Below are 27,927 nucleotides of genomic sequence, written 5' to 3'. Positions count from 1 at the left end.
AGCTTTTCTCCAGCAAATCACTGATTTCTCCACCTTTTCTATTCTCTAACAACAGTGCTGTAGCCCCCATAGGTTTCAACGGGGGCTGCGCCAATTGAACAAAGTGGGAAGCGAAGCTTCTCTGCACAACAAAACGCCATCTCAGGATAGTGTTATGTGCGCCCTAAGGGGAGATAAGCAGGAAGAGACCGTTCTATTCCTGATATTTCTAATACTCCATTGCACACCTGGTTCCTTTGGCCGCACAGGGTACTTGACGTCAAAGACACCCAAAAAAATATATAAATAAGGAGACAAAAAGGAAAGCGAAAAGCGGTGATGTTTTTCATGCCACTTTTTGCTTTCCTTTTTGAATAGAGCCCTCTATCATCTATTCTTGCCTATAATAAGGAACGATTAAACACGATTGCTACTATATATAAATCTCATTCATTAACAATCTATTGCTACAAAAGTTACATTTCCTATGAAAGCAGCTTTGCAAATATGGATTATAATGATTATTTGTCATAAAACAATTCAATGATCATTTTTGGAATGTTGAGCAAACAAATTGGAGTACATTTTTGTACAGACCCACTGCATAGGTGTGTTTTCGATTGTGTTATGAAATTTCACTAATGAGCTTTCCTGCCATACTGTATGGTATAATGGATTTACAGTAAATAGATCGTCAGTCAATAAGTCAACACCAGATGGTTGGCAGGCAATATGTCGACCTGGTCAAAAAGTCAACAGGGACAAAAGGTCGACTGACAATTGGTCAACAGTGCAGAAGGGTGACAGGGTTAAAAGGGCCACAGTTTTAAATGGTCAGCACATATATGGTCGACAAACCTATCCCTAGTGCCTAAACCTAACCCTAGCCTAACCCTAACCCTCCCCCAAGTACCTAACTCTAACCGTCCCATCCGTCAGCCTAACCACAACCCTCACCCTAATCTTAAAAATTTGGAAAAGCTATTAAAAAAGTCGACCATTTTTGTGTTGACCATTTGAAACATCGACAATTTAATGATGTCGACCTTCTGCACTGTCGACCATTTGTCAGTCAACCTTTTGACCATGCTGACCTATTGCCTGTCGACCATCAAGTGTCGTCATATTGACTGTTGATCTTCCATCCAGAAGCCCCTGCCACATGTGAATAATGTAGTTTTATTTATTATGCTGACATAAGAGAGGGAAGAGATCCTGCACCAGACTGTCACAGATATGATTTGAGTATATGCATAAACCAACAATCTATAAGTAATATTGGGAAAAGTCCGTATGCTATTCCCAGTAATAGGAAGTGTTGGTGGTGCTCCCCCAGTTTGATAGGGAGCAGAAAAACAACAGAAAAAACCCTCATTGTGGGGGCACACTTGAAAAATTAATGGGTTTTAAAATATAACTTGTTTTAATATATTTGTTTAAAACAAATGGGGATTCAAGTCTAGGGCAACTTACCAGTCTTCTCCTAGAGGGAATAGTTAACAATAAAAATGATTATGGACAGTCAGTCCTGAGTGAAGATACAGTATACAGCTGCACACATAAATTCATTACCGTGTGCAAGAAATGAGTTGCTTAATTGCTTAATATATATATTTTTTGGAAAAGCATTTTATTAAAGTGCCTCAAAGTAACAGAGTATATAATATGTCACACAGGAAGGATCACATCAGATCATGTAATTACAAATCAAACAATCCTAATAACTTTTTTATATGAAATATGTATGTAAGTTGAACATATATATATTACAGTATCTCGCATCTCCACTTACCATACATTACATCCTTTCAGTGTAACAGGCAAAGGTTACCGAGGGTTACAGGCTATGCAGTGTTGTGTGTACACATCTCAGACACCTCTTCCACCAAGGATAGGGCTGGTGCAAGTGTGCACAGATAATGATAGCAGATATAAAACCAAGTGTACAGATAGGGGCGGTGCTGTCACATAGATTTGTACAACTCAGTGTAAGGGACCTTTACTACAGCACCTGTGTGACTTACCTGTGTCCCACAAATCCTGGTTGGCAGGAGCATCCCAGGACCCCTTGCACCTCAGTGCAGTTACTGTAGTTAAAGCAAGTTATGTTTTTCTTCTCATCCCCGCAGAAAATGGAAGGCATTGGGTTAAACCTGTAATAATCAGAGAGAATGTCAAATAAAGAGAGAATATGAGCTGTGTATACATAGTAGCACACGTGTCAATGTTTAAATGATAATAGATAATGGCAGAAGTCCAATAATGTTGGCCTTCTAATAATGTGTACAGGTTGAGTCTCCCATATCCAAAGTGCTTGGGACCAGGGGTATTTTGGATAACGGTATATTCCGTATTTTGGAATATTTGCATATCATAATGAGATATCTTGGAATGGGACCCCAATATACACACAGAAAGCATTTATGTGTTATATAGACCTTATACACACAGCCTGCAGGTCATTTTATACAATATTTTCAATAATGTTGTGGCTCAAGCAAAGTTTGTGTACAGAAATTAAATAATTCATGTTTCATATACACCTTATACACACAGCCTGAAGGTAACTTTATACAATATTTTTAATAATTTGTGCTTTAGACAAAGTTTTTGTACATTGAACCATCAAAATCAAAGGTTTCATTATCTCGGTCATGCCAAAATTATTCCGTATTTCGCAATATTCCGTATTTCGGAATATTTGGATATGGGTGACTCAACCTGTAGGTGGTTTATATCTATAGGAAGCCTATGTGGTCCTTTAGGATAATTTAACTTCTAGATCATCTTTTTGCACTATGGCACAAAATAGTATTACAGACAAATTCTGTTTTTTACTTTATAATATACAGGTACAGATATTACTGACCTCTGCGAATAACATGTAATTAAGCACCTTGAGTACTATTGGAGAATAGCGCTACACAAATAAAATGATTATTATTATTGATATGAAAGGAGAATGAGAAGGATGTAGGGGGTATGATGATGTAATTTGCTATGAATCTGTAAGCTCCACCCACCACTGCATGATTGCGCAAATCACCACATTTCACACTCACACCACCACCACCCACCACCCTGGATCTCCCCCTTCCAAGAATTTTAGGATTGTAGCAAAGACTATTAAATAATATTTTGTACACGCAAAGCCCCCCCCTGTCTCCCCCTTTTTACCCTCCTTCCCTTTGCAAGGCCCCTGAACATTGGCACACCACAAATCCCCTTTGCACTGGTGTGCCAAAATTGGTCCAACTAATGCACATAAAAGTGCCCCCACACTTTCCAGTATCTGGAGATTCTTCCACAAACTACAAGTGTACAGGATCAGAACCCAATCCTACCACCTCTGATCTGGCTCAAAAATCCACAAAGCAAGAATTAAAAATGCACCTTCTCTGCCTCATGCTCTCAGTTTAATAATCACGCTCCAAAAAATTATATGTCTACTCCATACATAGAACTGAATGCAATCCCTATTATTGTCCTGTACAAACTTCTGCTCCTATGCACCTGCTGCTACTTTGCCTCATAACCCACTGCTGTCTGGCGGAAACCAATGAATGTCACAGTACCAAAGAGAATTTTATATATACTTTATTATTTTCCACTGCTCAAGCCTGAACCTGCTAGTTGGATCGCACATTTGCATGTCCTCCCAGACTAGACTGGTGAAGCGGCAATATACTGTATCTCTTAGGGTCTGTGCCAGTATTGCCAAGGTAGCTGAATTTCATACAGCAATATTTTATTGCTAAAGCGGTGATAGGCGGGTTTTCAAACATTCTATTGTAATATTCTATGTTAACAAGGTAGACATATATCAGGAAACAAACATTTACTACTGAATGCAAAAAAAAATAAAATAATAGAAACAGAAACTTCAGAGGATGCGCTAGCGATTTATGGCCATATATTAGTTATACGTTTTATCACCGGGTGGCATTATTGCAATACATATCACTTGAATACTGTTACAATTGTTGTCAACAATAGTTTTCAATCAAAGAACAGCATTCTGTATAGCCAGCTAGGTGGAGTAGCCGTATAATGCTGTCTTTCAGCTTTGATACCTGGTCCTTCCTCTTAATAGTAAACAACAAATAACCGAAGCATTTACATTGAATGGGGTGAAATTGAGTGAACGGGGTGGCAAAGATATCTGAAGGCAGCAGATGAAGACACACTTTCAGATCACTTCACGTGTTATCTTCTGCTATAGATAATGCAGTTCTTCGAATGGAAACTGTTGTTGGCAACAATGGAGGACACATTGAACAATTGTAATACAATTTAAGTGACATGTGTTGTAGCACTACTACCTGATGACAAAATTTGCAGCTTATATTTTTTTCAATAGATATCTTGTTCTCTGAATTAACTGTTATCCAATTTTCTCTTCATTATGAGCCTTAGAACTTGCTCCAAAGTCCTCTAATTAGGGACACTTTAATTTTAACAGCCCTGTATGTTATTGTCTCGAGGTGGTATCGTAAGTCAACATTCAGAATGTCTACACCAGAATGCACGCAGGTTCTGATTGCTGACAGTCAGAATGTCGATAGTCAACAACCAATATGTCAACATTCAAAAATAATGGCATGATTAAAATGTCGATATGCTCATAATCTCGACACTTAATATTTTGAAATCAGAATGTTTTTTGCTTATTTTAGCCTAACCCGTACAATTTGGTAAGAGTTATCAACTATACTTACTCCTTGTGTAAGAATTTGGTTGGGGTTGTTTCCTTGCCAATCACAGCATTCCCTCATAAGGAGGCCTGAGAGCACTGTTTCTTATGCTAGGTACAAACTGACCCGTTCCGATGAATGGGCGATATACCTGTAGTGCATCGGTGTGTACAGGCGATATGTCTGTGAACAGCATCATTCACAGATATATTGCATTTTCTCTGCAGCACATCCGATGCCTATATATCTAACAGATATATCGCCACATCTGGCTGTGTGTACGGACGACTCGCTGGCCATCAATCCACTTACTGCAGGGACTGCTAGTGACTATCTCAACGGGGTGGGCCCATTTGTGATGTTAGTGCAGACACATTGAGCAGCAGATTAGTAAGTGTGTACTGGCTTATCAATCTGCCACTCGGTCTGCAGATCCCTGGGTCAGCGGACAAGTCGCCCATGTGTCTAGCCAGCATTACTATGAGAGGGAGAGATCTGTCAGTTCTGAAGGCACCAAACCATCTAACTGGGTTTCATAATCACATTTTATCAGGAGACAGTGGGTACTGTGAGGTGCGGCCCCACCAAACCCCTACACAGGGAAGGCAATTGATAATCATGGGGATATACCAAAGCAAATAAAGTGAATGGTACAAACTGGTGGATCATTGGCTGTTACTGGAATACCTGTTGGAGCAGAGGTGAGGTAAAGTACTGGCCAAAGTAGACAACTACTCCACCATCAAGATTCCTAATAGCCAGACTATAACTTTCTACATATATACACATGTCCCCTGTGTAAAGTTGGCCAATTCCAGAAATACATAACTGGCTGACTTTCCCCATTATAAGGTTTCAGAAAATGTTTAAGATTATCTATCTTTCATGTTAGCAAATGGATAGATGCAAAGCATACAAAATAGGTGGTTGCAGCTGTAAAGCAACAATTCTGAGGCTAAGATAGCTAAGCCACACACATACACACATCACTGAGAGGTAGGTGATACATACATTCTTACCAAACTGAGATGTGATGTTTCAGACATTGACAACACACTGTGAAGAACATAAGAATGAAATTTATGTTAATACATACAGATGGCCAGCACCTTCATCCCACCACATGAGTGAGATAACTAGAAAGCCTTAATAGATGGAGACCATAGCTTGTTTCTAAACACAGCAGCAGAGGTCATAGTATTGCCCCAGTTCTCACCTGCAGTGCTGCCCCGTGAAGTTAGCTGGGCAGATGCAGAGGTATCCTGATGTCCCCACAACACAGGTCGCACCGTTAGCACACAGATGACCATGGCAGCTACTGATGTCACAGTTAGTTCCAGTGTAACCAGTCTCACACTTACATTTATAACCATCAGGTTCAGCAGTGCAGTTGCCATGTACACAGGGGTTAGCCAGACATTCTCTGATGTCCTTTTCACAAAAGACTCCAGTTCGCCAAGCAGGACAAGTGCACACAGCATGGGTGAAAACATCATGGCAGCTGCCTCCAAATAAACAGGTGTGGGAGGCACATGGGTCAGACATCAGGCATCCGATGTCAACTCTCTCAGGAGAGGTTTTTACAAACTGCTCTATTTGTGGTTTAACTATTAAGTAATCTGAGTCTGCAAAATATGGCAAGTGTATTCCTTCAATCAGCACTGTGCCCAGGCATCCACTGAAGTTCTTCTTCATATCATCGCCATCTACACCCAGATGAATATCTGTGCCCTCCCTGAGAAAGTTCAGGTTTCCTGATGCAAGAGAACTGATGATTTTCTCTGGCTTCCCATCTATTTCCATCTGCCATGTAGAGGACTGAGATCCAGGAGCTGTCATTGACAAGGTCACAATGTGCCACTGGCTGTCGCTCACTGACTCCATGCTCAGCAAACTTACTGCATTGAGGTCATTGCCACTCTGCAGGTGAAAATGGAGCAGTCTGTCCTGGATGCCAACAGTGATCATTTCTGGTTCCCTTTGTGCATGGAGAAGCACAGACTCAGACTCCAGTGTGCGAAAACTAATTGATAAGTTGGTGAGGTCCCTCGTTATCTTGCCATTACTCCTAAAGGTGATTTCATGCCCTTCCCCATGGAACAATGCATTGGAAATACCTGTTAGGACAAAAAATATTAGGAATAGAGGCATATCACAAATTTCATGTCCATTACATGACACTAACACATAGCAAGAAGACCTACAAAGATTCATTAACATAATGACATGGTTTCATGCTGTTTATAAATATACATCTTTTCTGCCACCCAAAAGGGTTGAAGGCAAAGTAGAAGAATGCACCTACTTAATTACACTTAGTAACTGGGGTGATTAGTTCAGCAAGATACAGTCTATGCACATCTACAAAGGCATTATGTTTGCGCATATTAACATCAACAAGGTGTACAGAAGCAGATACAATAACATCACCAACATGCAAAAGGCATTATTACCAAGCTGCACTTGTTTTGTTTGTGTAAAAGACCCTAACATCTTCTGCAGAAGCTTGAATAATACTCCTGACTTTCTGATCAGGAACTGTCTCTGTATCACATGCTGTGAACACTCGGCCAGATGTCTATTTAGAACAGAGGTGGGGAACCTTTTATCTGCCGAGGGCCATTTTGATATATATAACATTATTTGTGGCCTGGTGCAGACCACGCCCTCTCCGTGTGATGTCACACAGGGACGGGTCCACAATCGCCGGTGATTATAGCAATGCCCAGAGTATCCTGAGGATGCTCCGGGAGCCGTAAGGGCAGCTGTGTGACCATCTGAAGCATCCTAAGGATGCTCCCGGCGGCACTGCTGCATAGAGTCTGGCTGCAGGGTGCTATTCTAGGTACCCTGCTATCCAGATGAGGCTAACAGAAAAAAGCTCCGTGGGCCAGACCAAATGATACCGGGGGCCTTATACGGCCCCCGGGCCTGAGGCTCCCCATCCCTGATTTAGAAGAACATGTTTTGTACAATACAGTTTACTTACATTCAAATCCCCCGGGCACAGGCTGGCACACAGACCCAGGAGGGCACTGAGTGAGCTGGCACCAGTTCAGGTCTTCACATGTCTTCCGTGCAGTATGTGGAGGACAGGTGCAGTTATCCCTGATCTGGCAAATATTTCCATCCTGACAAGGGCTGGACTACAGCGAGAACAAGATAAGAAAAACTATCACTGATCACTCCCAATGAGAGACAAAATAGCTGCTTGTGTATTATGGTTACGTTTTTACTGCCTTGTTAGAAGTTGTATTGCCTAATTTTTCCACACTGCTTGTTGGTCTCAGTTGTGGTTTCTTACCTTGCAGATACTATCGTGTTTGCAACCTTTCATCACATTGCTCAAAACTGGGTTTCCATTAGTCATTGTCTCATAATTGGGGAAAAACTCCAAAGCGGAGTCATCAATCCTCAGATCTTGAACACACCCTTTAAAATATCCTCCTCTCTTCTTGGTTTCCAATGGGTCCTCAAAACCTCCCACATACAGGACACTTGGGTACTGTGTTCTCTTTATGTCCACAGATATCAGATCCAATGATGGTGATGAGGTGAACAGCTCCACTTTGTGGCGCATCAGCTTCAAATGAACCAGATGAAAATGGCCATTACTAATATTGGGTTCTACTTTAGATATTACTTCCTTTGCCGTACTTGCTGTCAATTTACCATCTTCCAGAGACACCACAATATCATGAAAACTCATGTTTCCCAAAGCGAACAACATCCCTGAATCATGTTGCGTCCTGACAAATGCAGAGATTGTGATGTCATCGCTGTGCTGATCCCCAGTTTGGAAAACAGCATAAGATGCTGCATTTCCATGTCCAAACCTGGCAGCTTCATATTCTGAAAGGAACAAAATAGAGGTGTCGAGTAGTATTTTATCAACATGACTGAATTGTATGTCTACCTAATGTTGTTAAAGTTATTATTCTCACAAGCAGCAATACACTGCAATAACCAAACTAAGGTCATGCACATCCAAAGGATTATTCTGTACAGTCTTATGTAACCTCACATATGTCAGGGCACTTCCCTGAGAGCAAAAACAAGTAAGCTGGCCACACAAGGTCTGATAAAGTCACATTGCCCTAGCTCCAATGAGAGGATATATTTACAGGTAATTCCTTTTATTGCTTGTTCTCTCTACAACTACATCCAATGCAAGATTGTTCTAAACATCCAAAAACCTTTTAGTGATTTTTTCTTTCTACAGAAAACACAACTATAAGCAGCATGAGGAGCAGAGGCAGCGTGAGGAACAGGGGCAACGTGTGGAGCAGGGGCAGCGTGAGGAACGGGCAGCATGAGGAACAGGGGCAGCGTGAGAAACGGGCAGCGTGAGAAACAGGGGCAGCGTGAGGATCAGGGGCAGCGTGAGAAACAGGGGCAGCGTGAGAAACGGGCAGCGTGAGGAACAGGGGCAGCGTGAGAAACAGGGGCAGCGTGAGGATCAGGGGCAGCGTGAGGATCAGGGGCAGCGTGAGAAACGGGCAGCGTGAGGAGCAGGGGCAGCGTGAGAAACAGGGGCAGCGTGAGGAGCAGGGGCAGCGTGAGGAACAGGGGCAGCGTGAGGAACAGGGGCAGCGTGAGAAACGGGCAGCGTGAGAAACAGGGGCAGCGTGAGGATCAGGGGCAGCGTGAGAAACGGGCAGCGTGAGAAACAGGGGCAGCGTGAGGAACAGGGGCAGCGTGAGGAACAGGGGCAGCGTGAGGAACAGGGGCAGCGTGAGGAACAGGGGCAGCGTGAGGAACAGGGGCAGCGTGAGGAACAGGGGCAGCGTGAGGATCAGGGGCAGCGTGAGAAATGGGCAGCGTGAGAAATGGGCAGCGTGAGAAACGGGCAGCGTGAGAAACGGGCAGCGTGAGGAGCAGGGGCAGCGTGAGAAGCAGGGGCAGCGTGAGGAGCAGGGGCAGCGTGAGGAGCAGGGGCAGCGTGTGGAGCAGGGGCAGCGTGAGAAACAGGGGCAGCGTAAGGAGCAGGGGCAGCGTGAGTAGCAGGGGCAGAGTGAGGAACAGGGGCAGCGTGAGGATCAGGGGCAGCGTGAGGGTTTTAGGCTGCGGTGAAGGAGGGTTAGGTTTAGGGGTAGGGTTAGGATACTTACCGACAGATACCGTGTCGGTATCCTAACCCTGACGGGATGCCGGTGTCGGATTTTGACTGCCGGGATCCTGAGCACCGGCATCCCATACTCAACCCCTCTTCAATGAGTGACAAATCCTTCATATCAGGAGGTGATTAGAACCTGAAAGAACATTGGAACCTTTAATGAAAACACATTTCCAGTTATTGTGTGTGTGTCACTAGAACTATTTACTGCATATTTAGCAAGGACAGCTGCAGTGCCTGTACCTCCGGCTGTCCTCCAATATTATCACCATCTCAGGATGGCAACAGCAGAGAAGCAGTAAACAAAACAATATTTTATTATTATTATTATTATTATTATTATTATGATTATTATTATTATGATTATTATTGTTAAGCATTTATTCCACTTAAGTTTAAGTTACAAATTGAAGTAAAAAAAAGGTCATGCATGTACAGAAGGGGACCTAACTGGAAGGCAATGCAGTAAATCTGTGCTTAATACTCTTAGCCAGTCTCGCCAGGTCACTGAGTATCCCTCCATTGACCCTTGCATTTTTATTTTTGGCAAATAGGTCTGAAAAATATTTTTTATTGCTCTGGCAATAGAAAATAGGGCTTGACTATAAATAGGCCTCGATATAGTTTATAAATTGAACTTTCAATCAATCCGTTAATAAAAGGGCCTCCTAATAGTTGTGTACTCATGACTAGCTCTTCAATCAGTGTGCCATTCACTGTGTATTCAGTCCAAAACTCATTTGGTTCAACAGGTTTTCTTGAATGTGGATCATCGTGATTTACTTAGAAGGAAAACATATTGGCTGAGGTAGAATTGTAAGTAAAATGGGTGTATACTACTGAAAAGGGATCTTCAAATTGTGTATTTTCGCACATATGCAAAGCTGTACGCATTTCAAGAAGCGTCTGTCTCCAAGGGGGTAGCTTAGGCAGCCAGTTTGCTATAAGGGTATGTAGTCAGATTACCGATGGTGACTATGTCAACATTCATAGGGGTAAATTTACTAAAGTAAGAGTTTTTAGAAGTGGAGATGTTGCCCATAGCAACCAATCAGATTCTAGCTATTATCTTCTAGAAGGTACTAGTTAAATAAGTAGAATCAGATTGGTTGCTATGGGCAACATCTCCACTTCTAAAATACTCACTTTAGTAAACATACCCCATGACGTTCATACTAGAAAGTTTACATTCATGATGTTGACATGGCTAAAATGTCCACATCATAAATGTCGACAGCTGGGAAATGACAACTTGTACAGAATATGGATATAGTGTATGAATTGCCTACATTGTCAAAATGTCAACGTTAGGGTTAGGGGTTGGGAGAGACTTACTTCAAAACCATACTGTCGACATTCTGACCATCTTGTCATTTTATCAGTATCGCAGTGCTGAATGTCGACATTCTCATGACAACATGATGAATGTTAACCTAATATATCGAACCCGCTATAAGTCATCATCAGTTTGTATTTGCACCTATGCAACATGCAAAAAGCAAATATTCGCTTACATACTGGTTTGCGTGAACATGTTCTCACTGGCCATTGCCGACACAAGAACGCCTCTTCCCGCCTCCTCAGCTAAAAAGTTCCACATGTCCAGATTGCGTATGGATCTGCATATCTGTATTTGCATAAGCTCATTTCCTGAGCATGTTCAGTACAAATTTGTGCATGGTACGCAACACAAACAGCCCCATAGTGAATATTGGCCCTCATTCAGAGCCGTACGCTCTGAGCAGAGCGCACGCTCTGAATGAGGGCCGGGCTCCATTTTCATGGAGCGTCCTCCTGGACGCTCGTATAGCTGTGGGCCCCAAAATTACATATTAAGAGGAAGTCCTAATAAAGCCAACTTTTATTTTTAGGATATATATATATAGAGGTTACTTCAATTATGTGTGTAGATCCTGTTGGTGCTTCAAGTGATGTTACTGGTACTGTACTAAACATTGCTTATTTCTGTAAGGTGCAAGCAAAATAAACCCCAAACTGTTCTATATCATACACATCATGCAAGGCTACATTGGGACCTTACTCTTAACTGAACCACCCCTAAATTTCATATATAAGCTTCTTTCAATTAATTTGAAGTGAGATTTAAATGCAATTGATGTAGCTTGATACTTACCTGAGGAGCAGTTGTTCCCTCTGTAAGGTCTGTAGCAGTCACAGTAGTAGCTGAGCCATAAATTAATGCATTTGCCTCTGTTATCACATGGGTTATTCTCACAATGGTCCCGTCTCTTGCAGCCAATCTCAATGCTGGCCAATTTCCCATATTCCTCTGTAAATAGAATAGAGCCCACTTTGATGTCCTGCATGCATCCGACAAACCAAGATTGCGTTTGGACCACGTCACTGAAATGAGTCCTTTCTCTGGTCTGTGCTGAGAGCACCCCTCCCAGCAGTATTTCCTGGAGCACAATGTTCAATGGACCATCATTGTGAGTCTGGTTCACACATGTAATACCACATGAGGGGTCAAGAAGCTTGAGCAGGATATTGTCTCTGAATGTTATTTCAACTGTATGCCAAAGATCATCACTGACATTGTGAGATAATTGCAGAAGTGTCATCAGCTGACTACTGTGGTGAAAGGCTAACAACAAAAAGCCCTTTTGCAGATATAGCCTCAGGGATGAGGCCTGGTCTCCCAAGTGGATTATAGTTGTGTTGGTCTGCACAGTCCGGAAGCTCAGGGATACATTGGAGAATAAACCATTTTCAGGCTCAAAACTAATATTTCTAAGAGGAAATATAGTCCTACCATTAAATGAGAAAGTAGTTTGTGTCTCACAATCAGGGCCCGTGAATCCAGCAGAACATACACATTTGTGGTAGTGTTTCCCATCCATTAAATAAGGTATACATGAACCTCCATTATGGCATGTATGCTCTTCACAGCCAATAAGCACATCCATGCAGTTTAGGCCTCCATAGTAATGCCCTGCAGGGTCCTTGCTGGAAGGACAGTGACAGGTGTAACTGCCATGGAAATTCTCACACGTGCCTCTATTTTGACAAGGGTTTGACTCACACTCATTGATGTCTTGTGCGCAATGGACACCTAGCGAAGAGAGAGAAAAATGCATTACAGTAGGTTGAACAGATAATCTTTCTTTAGCCAAGCACGACATGGCAATAACCTCATTCATGGCTGCAAAGCAGAATTTATTTACCTACAACTGTTTTTTTTTTTGTAAATGAAAAAAGATTTACCAGTACATAAAAATTAAAATGTGTTTGTTTTTTTTGACAATCAGGAATGAGAAGTGAGAGAATAAAGATCAAGGGCCTTTTGCAGTTTGCTGGGTACACACGTAAAGATTTTCTGTCCAACCATCCAACTAGATGATTGGTTGGAATGAAAATCTGGTAAGGAATGAAAGCATATGACAATCAGCAATTTGCTCCTAAATGCCGGAAAATGGACAAAAACTGTTGTTTGAACAAATTGTTTAGATCAAACATTTAACAAACTTGTCTGAACGACCATTTTCATCTGTTTTCTGGCATTTAGGAGCAAATTGCTGATCATCAGTTACTCCCATTCCTTACCAGATTTTCATTCCAACCAATCAACTAGTTGGCTGTTTGGACAGAAAATCTTTACGTGTGTACCCAGCCTTAGAAATAAGACCAACTTAAAGGGGCAAATTGCACCTTTGGCAAAACCATGTTACACTGCAGGTGGGGCAGATTTAAAATGGGCAAGAGATTTCGAGTTGGGATGGGGAGTGGGTAGTATGCTCACTTCATTCTAAATCTGCACAGTATTTGTTTGCTACATGCAAAAGCAGCCATTATTTTCCATGCATGCTAAAAATAAATGTATTAGCACCCCTTGTATTGCAACATGATCTCTGGTTTCCTCCCACACTCCAAGAATATACTGGTAGGTTAATTGGCTCCCCACAAAATTGAGCATAGTGTGTATGTGTGTGAGCATGTGGTAAGGACTACAGATTGTAACCTCCACTGGGGCAGGGACTGATGTGAATGGTAAGATATTCTCTGTAAAGCACTGCGGAACATGTGTGCGTTATATAAATAACTGGTAATAAATTTATAAGCAAATAAATTTCAGGAGCAAATTGCTCCTTTTTTGCTTCTACTCCTAACTCTGAATAAGGTCAAACAGAATCTAAAGCCGATATGTAATTGAGAAACTTTACTGATGTTTCTAATTATGAAAATGACTACAAGTTGCACATCCACTACAAAGACTTTCTAATGTATTGGCAATGTTCTGGTTGTGGTGGAAAAGCTAAAAACAGACACTGAAGATGAAGGGAACCGGCTTACCCCAATGTACCAGGAGAGACCAGAGTGATATCCATATTACTGGACAGAGCATTCTCAGAGCTGTCCCTTGCACTGGTCATTAGCTGTATCTGTGTGCATCCTGATACCTGGATTCCGTCACTGGATTACCCTTCTGCACAGACTGTCTCTTCAATCTCATAAAACCATCTTAGTCTAATTCTCATTATCAGCGATTATGCAATGAGTGGGGTGAGAATGCTGCACAGAACTGAAATCATAGATTAGCCTTACACACAAAAGATATTGGGACTGGCAATCGGAGAATATTTTGCTTTGTACTGAAGAATGATATAAAACTCTGATATGTAATTTTGGTGAATATCCTGCAATGACTTAGGGGAACTTTAGGGATGCACATATGCTAGTAATGTCACTAATACCCCTTTTACACCAGAGCAAAAACCTGGGTTTTTGCTGGGTCTACCCGGGTCGCAGCTCAGTGTAAACGGGTCCCTGAAAAATAACCCGGGTAAAGTGACCCAGCAATCCAACCCAGGTAGCTACCAGGGTCAGACCCAGGATGGACCTGGGTAATGGTGCAGTGTAAACGGCACAACCCGTGTTATCTGACATGGATCATGCCTAAAATGAGCTGATTGGTGGTTGTTGAGCAGTCACCTACCACTTTTTATGACCTCCCAAGTTTAGCAGGGCGGACCCAGGTTCAGTGTGAACGGGGCTGACCTGAGAATGACCCAGATCGATGGTGCTGTGTAAATGGTGTCTGACCTGGGTTGGAACGTCTGAAAACCCAGGTCGGACCCGGGTTTTTGGTGCAAAAGAGGTATTATAGGAGTTTTGGTATATGCAAAGGTTTCCTGAGAATGCCGATAGGGACATTCTATGAGGTGGACGCTGTGTCAATGTCGGACGTAAGTGGCCAATTGTTTCAGTCTGCGCATACATCCGATTCGCACTGCACATGTGCCCCAATGGTTGCCACCTCATCTCTTTAATAAGGGACACATATAAATTGCACAGATTCTGTGGCTGGCTGACTTAAAGGGGTTTATTTACTAATGTGTCAGGTTGTAAACACTTCTGGTGGTGTTTATGCCCGATATTTAAAAGAACAATGCTTTTACTAGCCGTATCTTGGTAGTAAAAGCACTGCCCATTTAAATATTGGGCATAAACATGTACAACCCGACACTTAGTAAATAAACCCCACAGTGTCCATTTCACCTTGTTTTAATCAGCCACAGAACCTGTGTAATTCATGTGTCCCTTATTAATGGGATGAGGTGGCAACCAGGACCCAGAATGAATCTGGACACAGAGAGTAGCAATTTCAGTGGGCGTTAATGTAATGGTAACAGGAGGGTGACTAGCCAGACGCAGGCATGTCGCGGTCAGAGACTGCATTTTTTTTCCGCAGTTGCACTGATTTCGGCTGTCATGTTCAGATGGACATTCTGCGCCTTCATGTTGCCATGTTTGATGCTGCGGCCAATGTGCAACTGATGGTGCATCTTAATACGCGAAGCAGCTGATTAGCGCCACAGCAGGTGGGCGTCTCTGTACAAATCCCATCGGCTATGGCATTAGAATAAAGATGCAGTCATGCTCCGGAGAAAGACACAGTTGCGACTGCATTAGGGTCCACCTCTGTATCAGGCCCTCTATGACATGTGGCTATGAGGGGTCAATAGTTGTAAGGAAAATGTATACGCATGCATATGTTCCCTGAAAATAACAATTATCCTCACCACTCTAAGAATCGCAAGAATTGTTTTATAAATTAATGTTACACTTGATGCTTGTGGGCTAAGCATACTGAGCGTGACATTTGATCCATGTGTATGAAAATAGATTGTTTTGTTTTTTTAAATTGTTTCGTGGTAACCACTGATATCTGGGCCTGTCACTGTCAGAAAAATCAAACCGTTGGATCGATAGGAAAATCATTCTATTGTGTAATGTAGCTAGCTTTACTATCAGGGCCGGCACTTGGGGTGTTCGACCAGTATTGTCGAACAGGGACGCCCCCCCATAGAGGGTGGCATCTATGGCGTCTATGTGTGGTCTGGTTGGGAGATTGGGAACCCCCACCGTCACAGCTGTGCGGCGGTGCCGGACCCCAGAGTAGCTGAATGGATGCTGAACGCATGCGCGCGGCATCCATTCAGTGCTGGGAGAGGGCTGGGGGAAGCCCAGCTAGTGACGGATGCTGGGCTTGCCCCCAGCCTGACATTACACGGGAGGTGTGCCATGCAGGCACGCCCAAAATAATAATGAAAATATAAGTATGTCTGCGCTTGGGATCACTAAAGCAAAAAAAGCAGAATAGAGCAATACGTTTACCAAATGTTTAATAATGAAATACACATAAAAAGAACTGCAGTCCCTGAATATTAAATGAACAATCAGCAGCTGCAAATACGCATCAGTACGCACATAAGAAATGGATCTATATCATAATCCTGAAATGAAGTTTAAAAAAGGTCAAAATACATAAGATAGAGTCCTGCTTAGCAGATAAAAAAGATGCTTGTGAGTTCTGATTGTAAAAGAATGTCACACATAGCATGAGCACGGTGATATAGATGCTTTCATGTTTCCAGAGGGAAAGCCAGCAAGAAAAGGGTATTCCTAAACACAATAGGCTCACTGCTCCCCGTCTGCTAAACAGTGGTAATCTGGATGGAGGCTTGTGTGGTATTAAAGTGGTAGTGTGGATGCAGTGTGCCTCTTGTGAGAACCAATATTGTTACACTGCATGGGGGAACTACAATGTATCTACACTGTTGAGCTGGAGAACACTGGTACAGCGCAGTCTCCCTCCGGCAAAGGCACATGCAGCGGGAATGCCGATTACAACAAGCTGGTCTGCAGCTCACAGTGGATGCAACCCACAGGGGGTCTAGAAATTCCAGCAAGGAGCCTGGACAATCCGGTTAACCCTTGGTTGTATGCACTGCCACCAGGGTGTGAGACAGTGGATGGATAAATCCCGGATGGAAAAGGTCTCCGTGTAATCTGTATGAAGTTTCACGGGAACAAATGCAGGCCTCAGAGCTCTCCCTTAACGCCCCAAATAACACCAATAGGGGGTGTGGTTTATGGTAATTAGTCCACACCCCATTTTTGTGCTTACAAAGTCATTACACTAGCTGAACAAGTGTGAAGCATCCTCTTCAGCCTGAACTTCAGCCTAAACTTAGTTTATGTTCCCATGGAAGAGTTTATCTTGTACATATCTCACACATAACATAATTAATCTGGTGTATGTGGACATGTTTCATATAGACATATTTTTTTAGGGGATGGTGGTGGCAACAGCAGCTCAGATGCTTCTAGATATCGGCCCTTTTAGGATGTCTGAGTGAGAAACTGATTTAGGCGTCCAGCCCAGGTCTTCATGGAACCTCTGTATATTGTGCAAAGACACCTTGAGCCTCTTATCAGCATCTGCACAGCAATATCACCTCTTAATTGTTGTCTGTGTTATATGATTCTGGGTCATTCCAGACTACAGTAGCTGTGCAATCAGGGATGTTACACCCAGCTGTTAATAAAGTACATAAGCAGGTTATACAGACATTCCTGCCTCTCATCATCCAATTTATGAATTTGCCATTGAACGATGACTCCGAATTTGGATAAAAAAGTAATCTCATATCATTACTAATTTTCTGCATGTCATATGGGCAGTTAATATAAAACATGGTGTAGTAGTAACAGTAGTAGTAGAAGCAGCAGGGCAAAATGAATCAATGTTTTGTGATCATAAACATTGCCATTCTATCAATTTACATGCCATGGGGGAAATGTATCAAATCTTGGAGGCAATCAGGAACATGGCAAATATTTTATGAAAGGCATGGTAACCGCACATAACTATTATGCAGTGGCCGCTCCAGAGGTGTGACAGTAGCAGGAGCCAAGTGCTGCACTTAATGCAACAGTGCATCACCAGACTCCAGTCACTATGGAGTCGGCACCTTGGTGTCACCCCGTGGTGGTGACACCCGGGTGTGGTCCACACCCCCCTTGTGACGCCACTGGCACTGTGGGCTGCAGCACTGTGAAGCACTAAAAAACGCCATTAGGACTGGAGTGGATTGGAGCACTGTGTACAGGGGCACTTTGTCATTAGGACAGGGGCACTGTGTTTAACTTAAAGGGGCACAGTTGTCATTTAAAAAAAAAAACACCATTAGGACTGGAGCACTGTGTTTAGCTTAAAAGGGCACAGTTGTCATTTAAAAAAAAAACACCATTAGGATAGGAGCACTGTGTTTAACTTAAAGAGGCACAGTTGTCATTAAAAAAAAAACACCATTAGGACAGGAGCACTGTGTTTAACTTAAAGAGGCACAGTTGTCTTTAAAAAAAAACACCATTAGGACAGGAGCACTGTGTTTAATCTAAAGGGGAACAGTTGTCATTTAAAAATAATTACATTAGTACTGGAGCATTATGTTTAACTTAAAGGGGCACAGCTCTCATTAAAAAAAGACATTAGGACTGGAGCATCGTGTTTAACTGAAAGGGTCACTGTGTAATAAAAAAAATAAATTCCATGGGAGTGCCACCATTACTAGGAGCGCTGTGAGGCATTGTGCTGTGTGTTCAAGGACTGTTATAAAAAATGAAAATGATAAAACTTGTGTTAAAAAATATAATGTCATTAGGGTGCCACCCTTATACTAGCGCTATGAGTCAATATGGATCAGTCAATAGAAGGGCAGGAGCAGCAACCAAGTACTAGTGCTGCAGCTGTTACCAGCAGTCATGATAGTATTTTACCATCTACTAAATTTTTTTAAAGTTTCAAAAATTTACTGTTGAAAAATTTTAAATTGGCAACATTTCATACCGCACACACAGTGGCAAGGAAAGGCTCAGGCCATAGCCTTCCTTTGCGAGTGGTGCTCCTTTTTGAAGCCCTTGTACAAACTAGCCATGGTGTTCTTAAACTGCTCTTCCTCCAGTGTGTACTCAAAAACAGGGTTTAGCACAGCCGGGAACCTTGTGAGCTATCGGCGTAGGAGAATACTTCCTCAAAAAGTTGAAAAACACATGTTCAGAAAAATGAACTACACATTCTATGAAAAAGACTGCTGTGTGTATGTGCTGCTGCCTTGATGCTTAGTTTAGCCTTTGGCCAATATTAGTGAATAATATTGTGAGCTATGAGGTGGTCAAAATTGACTGGAAATGAATGTTATTGAGGTTAATAATACTGTAGGAACAAAAAGTACAGGCCTAAATTACATAATTTTAGCTGTTTTTATAATTTTTTAAGAAAAGATTCCAGATCCAAAACCAAAACCCGATGATGAATTAGAACCAAAACATGGAGGTCCGCGCACATCTCTAGTTTTTAGTGTGATTCTTACCCTAACCCCAATGGTAACCCTAACTCTAATCCTAACGCAAAACCCAACCCTAAACCTGATGCAAATGTTGACATCTTGACAATGTCCACATCATGAATGTTGACCTCTGGTGTTGAGATTAGGGGCTCAAACCAATTAGGAGTGAAGGGGGCAAGTTGCATGTGCAAACCCAAGTTGTGTGAACTTGGGTTCACACATGCACACAAAGGACCCAGTGTCCGGTGGAAGGAGGTGAATAGGGGCGGAGGGATCCAATCAGATCCTCTTCAAAACCTTGGACCTTTTTCCATAGGAAGTAGCAGGGATCCAGCAACAAATGCCATCTAAAGATGGCGAAGGTTCCCGCTGTCAAGCTTCACAAATTATGTATTTTCGGAGTTTGATGAATTTTGATCCCCAAACAATTGCATGGGGACAATGGGCCAGGTCGGGACTGAAAGATAAGCAGGAGAAAGCCATATTTCCTGTATTACCTTTGCAATGAATGGTACCAATACTTAATTTCTACAAAAGTAGGTGAAAATGTTAATTTTCACCTACTTTTGTAGAAATTAAGGGATAATGAACAGACCCCAATGTGGAAGTAGGCAACAATTCTGACATATTGTTATATAACATGCACATTTTATACTGGGTCTGCAGCCCCACATATCATGTGGGTGCAAGAATGAGAAATAGTTACGTGTGGGCGCAATGTGCTGCATTTCTGCACATTTTGTGGTTAGTATGTTATCTATATAGCAGCAACTGCATTTTGTTTGGAGTGTTTTGGTGACTGTAAGAGAATGATAACAAGTGTATGTTCCTCTCTCATGTAAATATCTTTCAATAAACAGAATGATTGAAATCATGATATCAGGTTACCTTAAACTATATCCCTCGCTGTAGTATTCCTTTAAATTTAGACATCACTGCCATAACACATCGCAAATTTGTATAATGTCTTTGCACCTACACATTATTAGCTGTTGCCCGCGGCCGAAAATCGTGTGCTCGCAAAATAGCGAATGCCTGCTAATTTCAGTGACAGGATGAGGCGTTTGTGGGTGGTAACAGGGGAAGCTGCTTGAAAACGGGGAGTGGAGATCTGAACGCAGGCGTGCCAAAAGGTCAAAACGGGCGTTTTAAGGGTGTGCATAATTAACAAAGCAGCATCATCGACCACGTCAGTTGGGTGTTTTTTAGCCAGAACTGCTCGCATGATTGCGGTAGGAAAATGCAACCACATGAATAGTGAGCAGTTCATTCGCTTTTCAATGTACTCGATTAATCTAATAAATAGCGGAGATGACGTATGATGCGAGCGGCCAGGGGGCGTTTTTTACAAGAAAACGTCCGCATGTTTTGTTCGCTTGTTCAGACATAGAGGCGTCAACAGACCGCAAAGAGCGAACGGTCAATTTAAATAGCCAGTCCCTTTTTCTGGACGAGCGAGCGCAAATAGCGTCCGGCTCTGAATCAGGGCCTCTGTTCAGGAGTGGCCCATGTGACCAGCAGAGCTATACAGACTGGTGGCAGCAGCGCCTTCACCCACCGCTCACAACAATGTCACTTTGTGCCCTGTACACAGATTGCTATGTATCCTATTTAAGTGAACAAAGCACCTCTCCCCCCTCCCCTTACCGGCCATGCGCATGGTGCCATACTGTACCTATCTTTTGTATTGAAGATGACAATACATTTCTTTTTGTTATTGCTCAGCTTTAACTTGATGGATTGAGATGAAACAAAGTTTAGGTAATTTCTAGGAGTTTCCACTACAAAATGATGCAGTTTTCTGAACAAACAGACAGAAAATATTCTTATATTGCTAGTATTGACACGCATTGGGTGGCTTCATTGCAATTTGCAATTGTCTACATAATACATACGTCAGGCATGTGACATTATGAATGTCAACAAATTATCCCTAAAGGTGCCTACACACTAGACGATGTGCTCAAGAAGCTATATCCTGAGCGATTTTCCTTGAACTATCCCCGGCACTCCAGGACACAATATGGTGATATAAAGTGTCCAATCTGACCAGTGATCTAACGATCTATTTTGCATCGTTAACGATCTCCAAATCATTACATCGTGCATGATATATCGTTAGCTTGCCAAACACCTGACGATGATCTTCAAGATTTCAGCAAAATGTAAATAATGGGCAGGCCTAACTAGAGGGTATATAAAGCAGGCGCCATTTCAGCTCTGTGCACTTTTGCTCTGTGACTACAAAGGCTTAGTTTATACCTGCTGAACGCTGTACATTGCTACTGTGCTCTGCTTTGTTTTGCCTGGCTTAACAAAGTGTTTTTGCTGCATTCTATCCTGTATTCTGTGGTGATTGACCCCTATCGCTATAGAGTTCTGCTAGCCTATGCTGGGGCTAAGGTGGTGAACGAGAGGGCACAGAAAAAAAAGAGAGCATGCTGGACGAAGGAGTAGCTGCTGCAGAGGGATACTTGCTCTCACATGTCGCTGCTGATGGAGATTCGGGAGAACAATCCAGATGACTACCGAAACCAGGGGCGTTTCTAGAGAGGAGGGGGTCCGTGTGCAGTCTCTGACACGGGCCCCCTCCTCTCTGTCCGGCGGCCGGCAGCGCACTGAGCTGTGCGTGGCCAGCGCCTGAATTATAGACTCTGTATACACAATTCACCTGGAAAATGGCTGTGGCGGCCATTTTCCCTTAACTGCGCATGCGCAAACGATGGGAAAATGGCCGCAGTGGCAATTTTCCAGTCATTTTTAGAGCGCTGGACCCTGCTCCGACGTGGGACTCCGGAGAGGTGAGTATGTTATGTGTGCAGGGTGTGCAGTGCGGGGCCCCCCTGGACCCAGGGGCCCACCCTGCACCCATTATAGATACGCCCCTGACAGCAACTTCTTCCTCATGTATGATGCCACCTTTGAGGAGTTGCTATGCCTGGTGACTCCCTACATCCAGAGGCAGGATACTAAGCTGCAGAGGGCCATCCCTGCTGAGGAGAGGCTGGTGACTACCCTGAGGTACATGGCTATAGGAAGGTCTCTGGCTGACCTGAAGTTTGGGTCCTTCATCTTCCCTCAGGATTTGGGCGTCATCATCCCGGAGACCTGCAAGGCTAATTTCAAAGTTCTGCAGTATCGGTTTTGCAAGTTAAGAAAAAATCCACTACAAGTTAAATCTTTTTAGAAAGAAAATTTTTTTTTTTGTAAATGAAGAAAACAAGTGTAAAAACACTTTAAAAACAGTGTCAAATTTGCTGCCAACATGGCTGCGTGTAATAAAACTGTCTTTATGACACTATAACATTGGCATTTCAAACATGGAAAAAATAACTGTGAAAATGCATTTTTTTTTAACTATATATGCATTTAGAATGTAAAAGGCAATTAACAAGTTTTATCAGTCCCAATAGCTATGCTGCTCTATGATATATGGTATGTCAGACGCCGGATTGAATAGGCCAAGAAACACATGGTGCAAGTACAGATTGTGTCCCCGGCTTCCAGCAATCTGTCCTTACGCAAGGTGTTTAGTGACCGTGTCCAATGAGCGTCATCATCATATACCATAGAGTAGCTATTGGGAAAGATAAAACTTGTTGATAATTGTATAAAATTATAAAATAAAACTGTTAAAGGTTGTAAAACCCAGGAATCTTCTCCTCAGACTCCAAAAGGGCACTATAAATAGCCTGGCTTGAGGTAGATGGGTTAGTGGGTGGGGGAGTAGGCTGTGACTGGGTTGAAGGCATCACCGAGGTGGGAGGGGCAGGTGGGTAGGGATGAGGGTCAGCGATGTAGTGGCTGGTGACAAATGATTTCTGAGCCCCCTGATTACTAAATCATACAGCAGACACTGAAATTCTAGCTGCATATCAGGCCTCATCTGCTTCATGGAGCTATTTATGTAGGAAATTAAGTGATCAAATATGTCGGAGGGCCTTCTTATGAACTCTTCAGCCTGCCTCAAGAAGTCATTTGCAGGCTGCGTGGTTTGTGGCTGTTTTCTTCCCTGCCGATGCCTTTCTTTTTGTGTAGCTGTTGGTGGTGGGCATGCACGCAGTGATACCTCCCCCTCACTTTCCCCGATGAGGCCCAACTACAGTTCTTGGGTGAGAGTCTGTTGGAAAAAAATAAACCAAAAATTAATGATCATGTTTTAACCAATATTTCCTTTTTTTCTAGTTTCCTACAACCGTGGATGAGTAGAAAGCCATCGCTGAAGAATTTGAACGGCATTGAAATTCCCCTAACTGCGGGGGAGCCATCGATGGGAAACATATCCGCATCACTCCACCTGCTGACAGCAGATCCTACTATTATAATTAGAAGGGGTACTTCAGTATCATTCTCATGGCGGTGGTGAATGCCAACTATGAGTTTATCTTTGTAGATGTTGGCAAGAATTGCCATGCTTCGGATGGTGGGTCGTTCAAACAGACCACATTCTACCGGAGGCTCATCTCCTAGACCCTCAACTTGCCCACAGGGGAGGAGACCAAGCACGGCCTAAACTTTGTCTTTGTGGCTGATGAGGCTTTCAAATTACACGAGAATATCATGAAGCCATATGCGCAAAGGGGCCTGACCAGCGAGAAGCGCATCTACAATTACAACCTTTCCAGGGAACGCCGTATTGTGGAAAATGCGTTTTTAATGCTCAGTAACCGCTTCAGCATTTTCCACACCTCAATAAACCTGCGTGTGGGCAAAATTAACTGGGTCATCTTGGTGTGCTGTGTCCTGCAAAACGTTCTACGGCACAAAACAACCCAACAAAGGGCATTTGGCACAGCTATGCCAGATGACACTGACCGCCCTGAGGAGATTGGCCAGTTGTCGTATGTGGCCACACCTGGCCTGCAAAACACAGGGACTGCCTGGGCAAAACAAGTGAGGGAGAAATACATGACTTACTTTAACGGACCGGGGGCAGTGCCATGGCAGGAGGACTGTCTCAGATAAAAAAAAATGAAACAGACAATTTGGGGAAAGGAAGGAATGTAATGTAAAAAAAAAAAAACAATAACAAACATGGTGTGTATGCACTGTGGCCCATTCAGACCGATGCAAGTGGTCGCTCTGAATGAGGGCGGCTGCTTGCATCTTGAAGTGCAGCCTCCTGGTCGCTAGCTAAGCTGTGGGTTATGACCCACAGCTTAGCGACCGACCAGGGTGATGGTCGCGATAGTCAAGACCATCGCGACCATCGGGGCTTGCAACGAGACCCTAAGGTCTCGGCAAGCGCAAGCCCCAGGAAGCTCCCTGCTCTGATCGAGCAGGAAGCTCCCCACTGACATCATTGCTGATGTGAGTGGGCCGCCCCCAAATGGCCACCCCCCCTGCCCGCCTCCCAAACGGGGCTAACTGTCATTCAACATCGACAGCTCGCCCCCTTTGATGTGAGACCCGTAGCGACGGAGCGCCCGTCGCTAGCCGGGTCTCGCGCATGCGCACGTCGGAGCCGGCTCCGACGTGCGCATGCCCAGTGGGTCAACATCGACCTGGTTGCAAGCGCTCAGCGCTTGCGACCGGGTCTGCATGAGACCCTGTGTCTCTACTTACCAAACCTTCCTCGGATGCCACGCTCGCAACTTCGGCTGCCTACTCTTCTCCCTCTCTCTCGGCCATCAGGACAACAGACCCTCACTGAGGTTCTTGCTCCAGGAGAAAGGAGATCAAATTGTAATACCACAAGGTGGGGTGGTACACATTATCAGCGGAGGCTCCAACTCCTCCAATCCCAATATTTTTTTGGACTTGTTGGCATAGTCACGACAGGTGACCCTCCAAAGACATTTCTTGACTTGCAAAACTCCAGGAAGCCAGTAATAAAATCGCAAACCTTATCCAAAGACATTTCTATGGGGGAAAAAAAAATGAAATGGACATTTGTCAAACCAATTTTCATTGATTTTTATACAGTTTTTTGGAGGGATTTTTAATGTTGCCATGTGTTGTTGTTTTTAATGTTGTTTATAGTTATAGTATTTTTAATGTTGTTTTAAGTTATGCTGTTTTAATGTTACGGTGTTTGAATGTTGATGTTAATTTTTTTAATTTTGCATTTTTCAATAAAGTTTTATTTAGAATGATTTCATAAATGTATTATGTTCATAATATGAATTATACTGTTTTTTTTTTTTAAATAATATATATTATAAATACACAAAAGGGCTGGGCAATTAATGGTGGTCAGTTGGTGGGTCATGCATTTATGCACTTTGGTGGTCAGTGGGTGGGTCATGCATTTAATAATAGACATTGGTGGACAGGGGAGGGGACACGGAATGGTGGTCAGTGGGTGGGTCATGCATTTATACACATTGGTGGTCAGTGGGTGGGTCATACATTTAATAATAGACATTGGTGGACAGGAGAGGTAGCACAGAATAGTGGTCAGTGGGTGGGTCATGCATTTATACACATTGGTGGTCAGTGAGTGGGTTCTTGTATTTAATAATAGACATTGGTGGACAGGGAAGGGGGAACAGAATGGTGGTCAGTGGGTGGGTCATGCATTTATACACATTGGTGGTCAGTGGGTGGGTCATGCAATTAATAATAGACATTGGTGGACAGGGTTTGCATTTAAAACACACTGGTGGTCAGTGGATACATTGGTGCTCAGCAGCACAATCATTATACTTACCAAAATATAATAGAACGAGATCAGATGTGTCAGCGTCCGTCTTCTTCCAAGGCACGATGCTGCACAAAATGGAGAGTGGGCGTGTACAGGGATATGTCAGTCAAGTGGCGCGGAATGAACGATAGATCGTGCGAAAGATCATCAGTGCCAACACACGAACGATCTGCACAAAATCGTGTACAAGATTGGCTGAAGATGCGTTGTACGACCAGCGGTGATCATGAGTGGACACCCACGATTTTGACATATTTTACACAATTTGCCGTTCTGATGCGGAGAAATCGAACGAATCATGTAAAATATCGTCTAGTGTGTAAGCACATTATTCATTCCAGCAATGCTTATTTCATATGAGATACAGTATATTCTAAACTTTAAATATTTCTTCACCACTAGATGGCAGCAAAATCTCTTTTCCTGAATTTCAACTAGAACTCTACTCGAATGAGAGTCTACATTGAATTGGGTACATTGCACCTGTGCCAATTCCAACATTGCACATCAATAGGTTATACAGCATATAGATTTTGTTACACTCATTGAATAATGATGCCACTACTCCAAAATATTTCATAATGTGTCCGATATACTCCTAAAGGCTGATTTATAACCACAGAAGAGTTCAAATTTGCAGTGCAAATTGTCTATCAAAGAGCAACAATATCTAGGTCAAAATAGGAGTGTCAGGATGCGGAATAAGCCTTTGTCCACTCTGCTCTGTGTTTGTCTGTGCAGCCAGCACCTGCATATTTAGCAAACTCCAGTACCTGCCAGTGTCCACATCTCCCTGAGCTACTGTGCTAATCAGCACCTGGATTTCTCAGTGATTCTCAGTACATTTCTCAGTAATCTCATGCAAGCCTGTGATCAGGATTTCTAATTGTGTTCCAGTATTCTGTTCCGTTCTAATATTCAAGCATCCAGTTTATCTCCAGTGTTCTAGCATTTGCTTTGTTTAATATAGTTTCTGGTCTCCTGCCATTCCCAGGTACTTGTCCAGAGGGCCGCGACCTGCTCAGTTGGTGCAACGGAAAACCAAATCCCAATTGGAGGGGTCACTGGAGAAAACCACCAAGTGAGTTAGACTCCGCGCCTCTGGGCAGGTCTAGCCAAACCTGGGTTCGGCCGCAACTAGGAGACCTAGCTACAGTCACTTCCCTAGTCACCCGAACCCCCCGGCTCACCGTCCTCCACAGAGGAACACTTGCACCGGATCGTGACAAGGAGGGTGGTTACAATAAGCAGGTGCCCATGGTGATGGAAATGCCAGTTTTAGGAGGAATTCAGGGTAGATCTTGCTATGTACATATTAGGTGTATGAATGTTCTTCATTTTATACCCAAGAGAATAAATAAGATTTACTTTTGCAGGACATGATTATTTAAATGAACTGTTGGGGGTTGGGTAGCCAAATACAGGGAGATGGTTTCAGTTTTACAAGTACCACAGCATTTTCAAGTCCACAATAGGACCTGATTTGTATTGTCTGCTCCTTGGTTGTGCAAATTATGGACCTCATTCAGAGTCGGTCGAAGCGGCCGCACGGTCGTACGTCACCGATGTTCGCTATACTGCACATGCATGAAGTTCGCAATGCGCGTGCGCAAACTAGCCGCTACGATCAGAACTTTCTCTCTCCTTGAACACAGCCAGGTCGGTAGTTTGAGTGACAGATTGAGGTGTTTGTGGGTGGTAACAGGGGAAGGTGCTTGAAAACAGGGGAGTGGAGATCCGAACGCAGGCGTGCCTAATTATGCGAACGGCGTTTTGTGGGAGTGCATACGGTTTATGGGAGTGCATAATTAACAAAGTAGCGTCATGGCACGTGACATG

The 27,927-nt window shown here is 43.2% G+C and overlaps 1 protein-coding gene across 2 annotated transcripts in view; it reads right to left on the bottom strand.

Moving 5' to 3' along the window:
- CRB1 (crumbs cell polarity complex component 1) overlaps nucleotides 1-27,927 on the bottom strand; it is a 103,514-nt gene that overhangs the window by 18,804 nt on the left and 56,783 nt on the right. The window contains exons 6-11 of one of the 2 annotated variants that reach the window (XM_088474059.1): nucleotides 11,924-12,862; nucleotides 7,978-8,525; nucleotides 7,663-7,819; nucleotides 5,890-6,790; nucleotides 5,685-5,729; nucleotides 2,004-2,132 (exon numbers count right to left, since the gene is read on the bottom strand). In XM_088474059.1, coding sequence (XP_088330185.1) covers nucleotides 2,004-2,132; nucleotides 5,685-5,729; nucleotides 5,890-6,790; nucleotides 7,663-7,819; nucleotides 7,978-8,525; nucleotides 11,924-12,862 — 2,719 coding nt within the window. The remainder of the gene's footprint in view (nucleotides 1-2,003; nucleotides 2,133-5,684; nucleotides 5,730-5,889; nucleotides 6,791-7,662; nucleotides 7,820-7,977; nucleotides 8,526-11,923; nucleotides 12,863-27,927) is intronic. The other variant, XM_088474060.1, reaches the window with a different exon arrangement.

Source organism: Taudactylus pleione, unplaced genomic scaffold (genome assembly GCF_031769625.1).
Source record: "Taudactylus pleione unplaced genomic scaffold, aTauple2 ptg000146l, whole genome shotgun sequence".
Lineage (NCBI taxonomy): Eukaryota > Metazoa > Chordata > Amphibia > Anura > Myobatrachidae > Taudactylus > Taudactylus pleione.
This window is presented reverse-complemented; position numbering and strand designations above follow the sequence as displayed.